This window comes from Equus quagga, chromosome 2, assembly GCF_021613505.1.
Source record: "Equus quagga isolate Etosha38 chromosome 2, UCLA_HA_Equagga_1.0, whole genome shotgun sequence".
Classification (NCBI taxonomy): Eukaryota; Metazoa; Chordata; class Mammalia; order Perissodactyla; family Equidae; genus Equus; species Equus quagga.
In genome coordinates this window covers 30,399,173-30,412,543 of record NC_060268.1, presented here as the reverse complement: position 1 = coordinate 30,412,543, position 13,371 = coordinate 30,399,173, and the positions used below count along the sequence as shown (strand labels likewise).

At 35.3% G+C, this 13,371-nt stretch overlaps 1 protein-coding gene across 1 annotated transcript; it reads right to left on the bottom strand.

Moving 5' to 3' along the window:
- Window positions 1-11,490: 11,490 nt before the first annotated feature.
- Window positions 11,491-12,429, bottom strand: LOC124236388 (olfactory receptor 4F6-like). Its single transcript, XM_046655361.1, has one exon. The coding sequence runs from the start codon at window positions 12,427-12,429 to the stop codon at window positions 11,491-11,493; it is 939 nt and encodes a 312-aa protein (XP_046511317.1).
- Window positions 12,430-13,371: the final 942 nt, after the last annotated feature.

Here is a 13,371-nt window from a genome sequence, read left to right as displayed (position 1 = left end):
TTGCATTGAATCTGTAGATTACTTTAGGTAATATGGACATTTTAACTATGCTTATTCTTCCAATCCATGTGCATGGAATACCTTTCCATTGCTTTATATCTTCTTCAGTTTCTCTCTATAATGTCTTATAGTTTTCAGTCTATACGTTTTTCATATCCTTGGTTAAAGATATTCCAAGATATTTTATACTTTTTGTTGCAATAGTAAATGGGATTGTATTCTTGATTTCTCGTTCTGCTACTTCGCTATTAAAGTGTAGAAATGTGGCTGATTTTTTATGTTGACTTTGTACCCTGCATTTTTATTGTATTCATTAATTATTTCTAATAGTTTGTGGTAGATTTGGGGGGGTTCTATATATAGAATCATATCATATGCAAATAGTGACAGTTTTACTTCTCCCTTTCCAGTTTGGATGCCTTTTATTTATTTTCATTGCCTAATTGCTCTGGCTAAAATTTCAAATACTATGTTGAAAAAGATTGGTGAAAGCAAGTATCCTTGTCTTATTCATGTTCTTAAAGGAAGATCTTTTACTTTTTCACCATTGAGTATGATATTGGCTTTGAGATTGTCTTATATGGACTTTATTACGTTGAAAATCTTTCCTTCTATACCTATTTTATTGAGAGTTTTTATCATAAATGGATGTTAGAATTTGTCAAAGGATTTCTCTGCATCTATTGAGATGATCCTGTGATTTTTATTCTTAACTTTTTACTGTGGTATATTGTTTGATTGATTTGTGTGTGTTGAATCACCACTGCATCTCTGGAATAAATCCCACTTGATTGTGTTGTATGAACCTTTTAATGGATTGTTGTATTCAATTTGCTCATATTTTTTTGAGGATTTCTGCATTTATGTTCATCGGTGTTATTGGTCTGTAATTTTCTTTTTTTGTGTTGCCCTTGTCTTGTCTTACTATCAGGGTAATGTCCGCCTCATAAAATGAGTTAGGAAGCATCCAATCTTCTTCAATTTTTCATAATGGTTTGAGAAGAATAGGGATTAAATCTTTCAGTGGTTGGAAGAATTCACCAGAGAAGCCATCTGATCCTGGACTTTTGTTTTTTTAGAGGTATTTGATTAATGTTTCAATCTCTTTATATGTGATTGGCCTATTCACGTTCTCTATTTCTTCTCCATTAAGTTTTGGGAGATTGTATGATTCTAAAAACTTATTCATTTCTTTTAGGTTATCCAATTTGTTGCTATAGAACTTTTCATAGTATGCTTTTATAACCCTTTAGATTTCTGTAGTATATGACGTATTTTCTCCTCTTTTATTTCTGATTTTATTTATTTAAGCCTTCTCTGTTTTTTTTTTCTTAGTGAGTCTGGCTCACTAAGTGCTTGTCAATTATTTTTCATCTTCTCCAAGACCGAGGTAAGAGTTATATTTATGCTTTCTATTGTTGTTTGCTGTCGTTATTTTTTGTGAAGAAGATTGTCTCTGAGTTAACATCTGTTGCCAATCTTCCTCTATTTTGTAAGGGGGTTCTTGCCACATCACGGCTTGATGAGCAGTGTGTAGTTCTACGCCTGGATCCATATGTTAATAAGTGTTATGTCTTCTTAGTGGAATCTCCCTTTTATCATTATATAAAGTTCATCTTTGTCTCTTGTTATCTTTTTTGTCTTGAAGTCTAATATATGCATAGTTACACTCACTTTCTTTTGGTTGCCATTTGCTTGGAGTATCATCTTTTCCCCTTCACTCTGAGTCTGTTTGTCTTTATTGCTGTGATGTATCTCCTGGAGGCAGTATATTGCTGCGCCTTGTTTTTTCCATCCAGTCACTCCGTGTTTTGATTGCTGAATTCAACCTATTTATATTTAGAGTGATTATTGATACATGAGGATTTCATACTGCCATTTGATGTTTTGTTTTCCTGTTGTTCTACATTTCCATATCTTCTTTTTTTTTTTTTATTTCTGTCTGCCATTTCAGTTTGGTGGTTTTCTGTGATGTTTTTCTCAGTTATATTTTCATTTATGATTTGCTACTCTGCTCTGATATTTTGTTTTTGGTTAACATGAGGTTTGTATAAGAGATCTCAAAGACATCTTATCTCCCTTAGCCTATGTAGGTTCTGTCCTTTTTCCTCTACCCCTTCTATGTTTTTGTTGTCATAAAATATTCTTTTCTGAGTTGTGAATTTGTGATCAAATTGAACTGATTATAGTTAATTTTGATGCTTTCTTTCCCTTTGCTTTTATGTTATAATTGTTTTCTAACCTATTCTGATATTAAGCTGCAATTTTCTGATTCTGCCTGTCTACTTATCACCTTGCTGAAATCTTGTAAACCATTTCATTTTCATCTCAGGTAGGAAGGTTCCTTTCTACATTTCCTGTAAGGCAGGTCTAGTGGTGATTAACTTCCAGAGCTTTTGTTTTTCTGGGAAAGATTTTATTTATCCTTCATATCTGGAAAACTGGGTTCACAAATGTCACAGTGACTGACAGGGGCCTGGGGACCTGAGGACATGTATGTAACCCCCACAGCTGGTAAGGCAAATGTCAAGGATGCCATCAGTGAGAGCTAAGTCACAGGTTCTGCTGTGGTTCCTGAAGCTTCAGTTCACATATTCCACCTGCCACCAATGAGCAGTGGCTAAGCACAGAGTGAGTTTCCTTGATGCTCGCTTGTGCAGCTTCTGGTAAGTGGTATGAGCATGTGTGTTCTGAAAACTCAGGTAAACATGCTTTGCCCAAGCTAGGGAAATCCACATTTTGGATACTGTCTCCACTGTTAGAAAGACAGAGCCAGTGCTGAGGGAGGGACGAGCTGGGTCACTGGCTCCTCTCTGTGTCCTAAATCCTCAGGATGTGTAGTCCACCCACCACCTCTGGGTTGGGGGGGAGGCGGCAAGGGCTAAGCTGCAAGTGATGTATCTGTCCCTGCAGCATTTGTTCACAGGCTTGCTTTCTAGTTTAAGGATCTGTGTTTTGGATTGCTGATGCTTGGGGAGTAGGAAGGGGCTGTTCCCCTATTTACACTGCCTCCTGGAGGTCTAGTCACCCACCTTCAGGTGTATAGATGCATAGATCTCTTAGGCATTCTGTTGTGCTTTGTAGGGAGTCTCTTTTTGGCAATGGATGTCCAATTGTTTGTAACTTAAAGAGGAGAGGCAAAGGGAATAACTCACTCCACCATGATGCTGGTTTTGTATTCTCTATATCCTTAACTGTCCTTCAAAACCCTACATAATATGGCCTGCCTCTTGGAAATTTGTTACAATTCATTAATTTTTTTTCATAAAGTTTGTATCACATTGGTTTTCTTTCAAGTTCTCCAAAGCAGCAGACATCATCTTTGGAATATTTCCAGGCTGTTGCCTTCACCTGGAATGATCTTCCATCATCTCTTCACCCAGCTAACTCCCTCTTTGAGTATAAAACCCAGATAAAATATTAAATTTTAGAACATCTTTCATCCTTGGCAGGTTTAGATTTCTTTATTTTACTCACTATAGCGTATTGCTAATTTCACCCTTTGAATAAGTAATAATAATTACTGTGAAATTATAGGTTAATGTCAGCTTTGTCTTTCAGCTATAAATTCCATACAAGTGCAGTATCTATTGCACATATTGGCACACAGTGGATCATAGACACTTACTGAATGAATAAAGAAAGGATGAAATAACCATAGTGTAGCAGAATATACTCAATTTGACCTACAAGTAAGGAATACATTCACATCGTTTATGAGATAATATCTATTGAAAAGAATAGAGTATACAAGAGTATATGGTGCTCACATATCTCAATGATTGAATTGCAGGGATTAGAGCTCTATAATTAAATCACAAGAGAATGAACACATTAAAAATTTAAGAAAATGCAAGAGAAGACACAAAGCAAGTCCAGAATATTTCTTTAAGAAATTATTTCCAACTCTATTTCTACATAGTAAACAAAACATCTCAGTCTTACATTATAGCACACCCTATATTAAAGGAATCTTAACCACTTATAATTTAAAATACACATTTGCTTGTAGGTGGGATTATATTTCAGTTGAAAAAATATTATATAAGATTTTCGTGACTGTCAGTACATCACACTCAAGATCCTGAATCTCTCTGTTTACAAAACATCTAAAACTGCTAGAATCATTTAAAATTACATTTTAATTAATGACAGATATTAAAAGGAAGTTAAAAATTACACCAGAGGCCAAGTATGAAGCTTGAGCTCCATTCCAGGAAAGCAAACCAGCAATGAAGCATTCATTGCTCACTCTGAGAACATCTACAGAATACCATTGCCTAGAGAGCCTACAAATAGAACTGTGAACTTGGGAGAGAACGGTGGCCTGGGCTTTGAGCCTGAACAGGGTTGAAGACCGACTGAAGGCCATGCTGAGGGCTCAGATGCTGAAAAAAAGAGAAAATTAGAAGAAAGCCTTCCTAGCAGAAGCAGACAAAAAGAAAAAAAGTCTCTCAAACTTGATTCTTGGTGGAGATGAAACTAATTGTTTCCCTATCCAGAGATTGGCTTGTCATCACATTCTTTGTATGTTCCAACACACAAAGGTGAGAATTTTCTTTTAATTTGATACTTAAAGTTATAGGTTATAGTGATGTTGATCATCTTTTCATGTGCTTATTTGCCATCTGTATATCTTCTTTGGAAAAATGTCTATTCGTATCCTCTGCCCATTTTTTGATCAGGCTGTTTGCTTTTGGTGTTCAGTTGTGTGTGTTCTTCATATATTATGGAGATTAACTCCTTGTTGAATATATGAATTGCAAATATTTTCTCCCATTTGGTGGGTTGTCTTTTTGTTTCGATCTTAGTTTCCTTTGCCTTTCAGAAGTTCTTTAGTCTGATGAAGTTCCACTTTTTAATTTTTTCCTTTGTTTCCCTTGTCTGAGAAGACATGGTATTCAAAAACGTCCACTTAAGTTCAATGTCAGTCTACTATCAATATTTTCTTCCAGGATTTTTATGGTTTCATGTCTTATGTTCAAGTCTTTGATTCATTTTGAGTTTATTTTTGTGTATAGTATGAGATAATGGTCTACTTTCATTCTTTTTCAAGTGGTTGTCCACATTTCCCAAGACCATTTATTGCAAAGATTATCTTTTCTCCACTGCATTTTCTTGGCACCTTTGTCAAAGATTAGCTGTCCATAGTTTTGTGGTTTTATTATTGGGCTTTCAGTCCTGTTCCATTGATCTGTGAACCTGTTTTTGTACAGTACCATGCTGTTCTGATTACTATGGCTTTGTAGTACATTTTGAAGTCAGGGATTGTGATGCCTCCAACTTTGTTCTTTTTTCTCAGGATTGTTTTAGCTATTTGGGGTCTTTGGTTGCCCTCTACGAATTTTAGGATTCTTTGTTATATTTCCAGGAAGAATATCATTGAGATTATGATTGGGATTGCGTTGAATCTGTGGATTGCTTTAGTTAGTATGGACATTTTAACTATGTTTATTCTTACAATCCATGTACATGGAATCTCTTTCCATTTCTTAATGTCATCGTCTATTTATTTCAGTAATGTCTTATAGTTTTCATTGCACAAGTCCTTCATCTCCTCCGTTAAATTTATTTCTAGATATTTTATTCTTTTTGTTGCAATTGTAAATGGGTTTGTATTCTTGAGTTCTTTTTCAGTTAGTTCATTATTAGAGAATAGAAATTCAACTTATTTTTGTAAGTTGATTTTGTATCCTGAAACTTTACTGTAGTTGTTGATTACTTCTAATAGTTTTATGATGGATTTTTTAGCATTTTCTATATATAAGATCATGGCATTTGTAAACAGTGAGAGTTACAGTTCTTCATTTCCTAATTGGATTCCTTTTATTCCTTTCTCTTGCCTAATTGCTCTGGCCAAAACCTCCAGTACTATGTTGAATAGGAGTGTTGATAGTGGGCACCCTTGTGTGGTTCCTGTTCTCAAAGTGATGACATTCAGTTTTCCCCCATTGAGTATGACGTTGGCTGTGGATTTGTCATATGTGGCCCTTATTATGTTGAGGTAATTTCCTTCTATGCCCATTATGTTAAGAATTTTTATCATAAATTGTCATTGGATTTTGTCAAATGCTTTCTCTGCATCTATTGAGATGATCATGTGGTTTTTATTCCTCATTTTGTTAATGTGGTGTATCACATTGATTGATTTGCAGATATTGAACCATCCCTTGTGTAAATCCCACTTGATAATGATGTATGATATTTTTGATGCACTGCTGTTTTCGGGTTGCCAATATTTTGTTGAGGATTTTTGCATCCATATTCATCAGCAATATTGGCTTGTAGTTTTCCTTTTTTGTCTTGTCCTTGTCAGGCTTTGGTATCAGTGATTTTTGGCTTCTAGAATGTGTCAGGAAGTGTTTTGTCTTCCCTAATCCTTTGGAATAGTTTGAGAAGGATAGATATTAAATCCTGTTTGAAAGTTTGATAGAGTTCTCCAGGGAAGCTGTCTGGTCCTAGACTTTAATTTCTATACATATCTATTAAGTCCAACTGGTCCAACCCTTCATTTAATTCCACTGCTTCCTTGTTGACTTTGTCTGGATGATTTATCCATTCATGTGAGTGGAATGTTGAGGTCCCCTACTACCATTGTGTTATTGTTAATATCTCCTTTTAGATTTGTTAATAGTTTCTTTCTATACGTTAGTGTTCCTGTGTTGGGTGCATAGATATTTATAAGTGTTATGTGTGTTCCTGATGTAGTGTCCCTTTCGTCATTATAACTGCCCCTCTTTGTCTCTCTTTACCTGTCTTATCTTGAAGTCTACTTTGTATGCTACAAGTATTGCAACACCTACTTTTCTTTTTGCTATTAGCTTGGAGTATCATCTTCCATCCATTCGCTTTGAGTTTGTGCTTGTTCTTGGAGCTGAGATGTGTTTCCTGAAGGTAGCTTATTCTTGGGTCTTATTCTTTAATCCATCTCTCCACTCTGTGTCTTTTTATTGGAGAATTCAATTGATTTACGTTTAGAATTATTATTGATATATGAGGGCTTAACGCTGCCATTTTATCACTCATTTTTTAGTTCTCCTGAATTTCCTTTGTTTCTCATCCTGTTTCTTTTGGTCTCCCAATTGGGTTGTGTAGTCTTTTATGCTTGGATTCGTAGTTTTCTCCTTATTTATTATTTGTGTCTCTGTTCTTTTTTGTTTAGTGGTTGCCATGAGGTTTGTATGCAAAATTTCATAGATAAGATAGTCCATTTTCTGATGGCCTCTTATTTCCTTAGACTAAACCAATTGAGACCCCTCTCTCTTCCCCTCCTATGTTGTTTTTGTCACATTTTATTCCATCTTGTGTTGTGAGTTAGTGGTTAAAATGACAAGATTACCTTTTTTTGGTGTTTTCCTTCCCTTTATTTTTAATGTTATACTTGAGTATTTGCTAACCTGTTCTTATGTATAGCTTCAATTTTCTGATTTTTTCTACCTATTTATCTCCTTATTCTGGGGTTTGTAACCCTTTTATTTCTTTTTTTTTTCAGGTATGAGGACCTTCTTGAGGATTTCTTGTATTCCAGGTCTGTGGCTACAAGCTCCCTTAGCTTTTGTTTATCTGGAAAAGTTTTTATTTCTGCATCAAATCTGAAGGATATTTTCATTGGATAGAGTATTCTTGGCTGAAAGTTTTGTCCTCCAAAGATTTGAATATATCATTCCAGTCTCTCCAAACCTGTTAGGTTTCTATTAAGAAATCTCTTGAAAGCCTGATGGGGTCCTTTATAAGTTACGTTTTTCTGCCTTGCTGCCTGTAGTATTTTATCTTTTCATTGACTTTTGCCAGTTTCACTACTATATGCCTTGCAGTAGGTCTTTTTACATTGAAATATTTAGGACATCTGATAGCCTATTTCACTCTGATTTCCATCTCCTTCCCCGGGTTTGGGAAGTTCTCCACTATTATTTCTTTGAACAAGCTTTCTGCTCCATTCTCCTTCTCTTCTGCCTCTTGAATACCTATAATTCTTATGTTGCATTTCCTAATTGAGTCAGATATTTCTCAAAGATGTTCTTCATTTCTTTTTAGGCTTAGTTCTCTCTCCTCCTCTATCTGGAGCATTTCACTATGTCTATCCTTGATTATGCTGATTCAGTGCTCTACGATGTCCGCTCAAGCGTTCCAGGAATCCATATTTTGTTTTATCTCATTCATTGTGTCTTTCCTCTCCAATATTTCTGATTGATTCTTTATAGTTTCAATCTCTTTTATGAAGTAGCTCCTGAACTCATTGAATTGTTTCTCTACATTCTCTTTTAACATGTTGAGTTTTTTGATGGTAGCTATTTTGAACTTCTGCCATTTAAATTATATATTTCTGTGTATTCAGGATTGATTTCTGGATACTTGTCATTTTCTTTCTGGTATGGAGATTTAATATAATTTTTGATACTGCTGGAAGGCATGGCTTTGTTCTTTCACATTATAGTATCATCGATCGCCATTACCACCTATCACCACTGGGTGAAGTTCAGGTGCTGCATATTCTGCCCTCTGCATTCTACTAGGATCTCAGGTGCTGAAGCCAGGCTCTAGGTGGGTGGGGGGAGGGACCCTTTCTTCTCCTGTGTGCATTCAAGGGCTTCTCGCTCTTCTCTCACTATCTGCTATCCTGGGGTGTTGGCTTAATGAAGTCACCCCACAATAGCTAGTCACCTCAGTAGAGGGCTTTCTTCGAGACTGCAAGGGACCTTGAGGATCTATGATTTTCCCATGAAAGAGTGCCCCCTTTCCCCTTCCTTCCCACTGAGAGGCCACAAGCAATCCCCGAATAGCAGTCTTTTGGGGAGGGAACTAACCTTTCTTTTACCCCACTCCACTTCCTCTGAGAAGGGCTCCAGCATCTCCACTTTCTGACATATGGCTGCATGGGTCTCTCAGATATCTTTTGTGTTGTGTGGATGTCCTCTGTTGGGATATGAATGTCCTTTTCCTTATATCATTTAGGGGAGAGTTCACCAGGGGAGCTCACACTCCCATGATGCTTAAGTTTTTATTTTTTAATAATAAATGCCATTGGAAACATAATACAGATTGCATTAACCTATAAATGGATTTGAGTAGTATGGACAATTTAACAATATTAATTCACGCAATTTATGATCATGGATATCTTTCCATTTATTTGTGTCTTTTTCAATTTATTTCAACGACTTATAGTTTTCAATGTACAGAGCTTTCATCTCCTTGGATAAATATTTTTTAAAACTTTGTCCAACTTTGCTTGTTGTATCAATGAGAGGGACTTTTTTCTTCTAAAAACAGTAACACACTTTTGACCAGAACTTGTATCTATTATATTTTAATTCTTTCTCATCAACTTTGTTTTTGAGGTATAACTCAATTTTGTGCTAACATGGAATCTACTTGACTAAATAAGACATCATATGTTACATGCTTTTCAAGTGATGATTTACCATTTACATATCTCCTGTTGACTATAATCAACACTTTCAAAACTGATGAAGATAAACCATTTCTTTTTCACCCTAACTCATGAATAGTTTATTAATAATTGGCATGTCTATACATATTCAATGCTGTCTCATTTGTCACTCTATTGTATCAAATGAGCTTAAGGATATTCCTGAAGTCTACTCCATATGGAGAACCCAACATCCAAACTAAAATACATTGATATGACCCGTAAAAGAATACCACATATGTTTTATGAACTCTGATTGCCTACAATATATAGCATAATTCTTCTTCTTTTTAATTTCACAGATATTGACTACATGTTACACATCTTCTTTTACTGTTACATTATAAGAGATAAATGAGAGAGAAAAATAAAGACTCATATCTTTGAGGATCTACCTGGGGGAAACACAAATTACTCATTATAAATTGATATAATAAATAAGTATATTCTTGTGTTAGAGCTAATCAGTACAGTGGAAAAAAATTGATAGTACGGAAAAGTAAGATCACGGTGAGTATGTAGGTTCAAGAAGTTTGCAGTATTAAATTGAATGGCCAGCATAAGGAAGCTATCATTGAGAAGGTAATATTTAAACAAAGACTTTAAGGAACTGGAGGAATTACACATAAGGAAAACTAGGAGTACTATCTCCCAGATAGAACGACAACTACTGCAAAGGCCATCAGGTGCAAGCGTGACTGCCATGTTCTAGGAATAGCAAGGAAAGTAAGGCGGATAGAGTGACATAAATGAGAAATAGAGTAGTAGTCATCAATGTGCTTTTTAAAGATAGTACCAGCGGGACTATGTCAGGGAATATGTGTGTATACACACACGTTATTAACAATACATATATTATTGCCTCATAATAAATAAATACAGTGACATTTTCAAAATGGGGACTTTTCCCTAAAAATATTGAAGTTTCAATATGTTTAGCCTCAGTAGGAATATTTTACTTTAAAATTAGAAGATATAATAGGATCATTTCTATTTTAAAACATGAAAGGGGGAGACACTATGGAAGACATTTTATTCTGCATAATTCCAGATTACAAAATGAGGGATATAATATCAAATATAGAGAAACAAACTCCATCTCAATATATAAATGAAAATTCAACAAATGAAGCTTTCCAGAAGGCATTGTATTGTGTTGTGTGGTTGTGAGCTCGCTGTAAGTCTAAAAGCTCAAGCTTCATTCTTGAACAGAGAGGTGTTCAGTGCTGTGTTGGATCCATTGTTGGAAAGGATTACATCTGAATTCTTTAATTTAACAATTTTTCAATATCCATCTAGTACTACTCTCATTGGCTGTATGATACTATCTAATTAATATCATTTTACTGTCAGTACGTAATTAAAGAAAACAGTTAAAATCAGACTTGAAGGAGACATAATTTTGCCCTCTTAGTGACCACATGCTAAAATGTCAGTCAAAATATTAATAGCTGTTTACTATTTGCTTGTCTACTTTATTGTTTTCTGCACATATAAATATTAGACAATATTTAATCTATGATTTAATTTATGAAATAGAATAAATATCTTTCAAAAGTTGTATTCATGTAACTGAGTACACATATTAGCACAGGTAATAAAGTAATAGAAGGAAAAGAAGCAACAGCACACTTGAATCAACTTAGAAACAAGCCTGCTTTGCTTGCCAAAAATAACTGTTATAAGCACCAATCATTGTCTTTATATGAGAATATGTTCAACCCAGTGACAGATGAAAATATCAGTATATACCAGAACCTCTGCAAATACATCACTGTGGCTGGAAACATAAAACTTTTCAAGATTCTATGGTCTAGTAAAAATAAGCCATACAACAAGTGTATTATCAGTATTTTGAAATCTTAAAAATATTTTACATAGCCTTAGATAAATAATTAAATACATAATGACATTATTGACCATTAACATGGAATGAATGATCCAAGCTTTTTTGAGATGCTGAACTAAAGAGAATAAATCGTCTCAAGATAGCATAACATTCAACATCTGAGTATACAATAGTACTTACAGAAGGCACTAATTGTGCTCTCATGAGTTATTTAGGAGATCTTCCTCAGACTCAATAGTTGACTATTCAGTCTCCTCATCGCCATCTTCATGTCTTTGCTCCTCAATGTGTAAATGGCGGGATTCAGAATGGGTGTAATCATAAAGTCCAAAATGGCAAGGAACTTATCCACTGACACTGCTGGAAATGGCCACACATAAATAAAGATGCATGGTCCAAAGAACAAAATCACCACAGTGATGTGAGCTGATAGAGTAGAAAGGTCCTTAGAAAAACAACCTGAAGAGCATTTCTGTAAGGTTACCAGAAGGAAGATATAGGAGACAATCAGTAAAAAGAAGGTACCCATGGAAATGAACCCACTGTTGGCAGTAACCATGAATTCCATTCTGTAAGTATCTGTGCAGGCAAGTTTGATAAACCATGGAAGGTCAGAGTAAAAGCTATCTATCTCATTAGGACCACAAAAAGGTAAATGGACAGCAAAAGCTAACTGAGTAACTGAGTGAATGAGGCCTATAGCCCAGGCACTAGACAGAAGTAAAATGCACATCCGTGGGCTCATGACAGTCAGGTAGCGGAGGAGTTTACATATGGCCACATATTGGTCCAGGGCCATGGCAATGAGCAGCACCATCTCAGATCCACCCAAGACATGAAGGACAAATATCTGAATGATACACCCCTGGAAGGATATGGTTTTGTGCCCAGAGTACAGGTCATAGATCATCTTAGGAACAGTTAAGGTAGAAAAACACAAATCAATAAATGAGAGGTTGGCTAAAAGGAAATACATCGGGGAATGTAAATGATGGTCAAAGGTCACTGCAAACACAACAATAAGATTTCCTAGAACAATTGTTATATATAACACTGTAGAGAAGGCAAGGAGGAAATGCTGCACTGGTCTAGAGGTAGAAAGTCCCAGGAAAACAAATTCAGACAACAGAGAGTAATTTGCTTCATACATTGGCTTTGTCTGATGATACCTAAAACCGAAAACAAAATAATAACTAAAGAACTTATCAAAATTAATATTTAAAGAAACAGATATAAGCTTTTATCAATTCTGGTTTCAAGAAGAAGAAATTTTCACTACCAGCCATAATGTGTTTTGATAAACGTATGCATTAATTATGCAATCAGCCAATATACTTAAGGAGAATAACTAATATTCCTAATGAATATCTACCATATACCTGGAACTATGTCAAGTATTGAGGTAAACCACTGATCTTCACTTTAGGAAGTTACAGGCTAATGATGTATTTAGACATTAAATACTTTTAAATACAGATACAACCCTGATAATTGATTTGAAGGAAAAGAACAGAGTGCTAGGAGAACAATGTGGCTCATCACAGTGGTGATTTTCAGATTCTACTAAACAGAGAGTTACTATGGAAGAATAAATAGGGTAGTCCAGACTTTGGAAAAGCCAAGTGAAAAGACTCTGAGAAGGGAAGACCAATGGGGCAAGAGGATGAATGATGGAGATCAGGCTGGAATAACAGGCCAGACAGGATGGAATCAGGGGCCCACGATAAGAGCTTTGCCTTATGTCCTAAGAGCAATAGACACTTATTGGGGATTTTATGTAGTAGCTTGATCATATTTGTGTTTTCAAACAGTTTCAAAAGCTTCAACATAAAGAATGGAATGGAAGGGCTGTAGTAAACTTAGATTGACCTCTCAGGAAACCACTGGGGTCGTATCACATCAGTGTAGACAGGGTGAACTATTCAACCAATGGTGTTGACACAACACGTACAACTTGGAAAATGCAGATCTTTGCTTCTCAACATAAACTCAGAGAAGTTTCAAGTAGACAGTGAAACTTTAAAAAGAGAAACAAACCAAAGGAAAGTATAGGAATATTTAAACAAAAAAAAGATGGAAAATTCATTCTAAG

Excerpts from the sequence above, each read along its gene's own strand:
- LOC124236388 (XM_046655361.1), bottom strand. The coding sequence starts at position 12,429 with ATGTATGAAGCAAATTACTCTCTGTTGTCTGAATTTGTTTTCCTGGGA.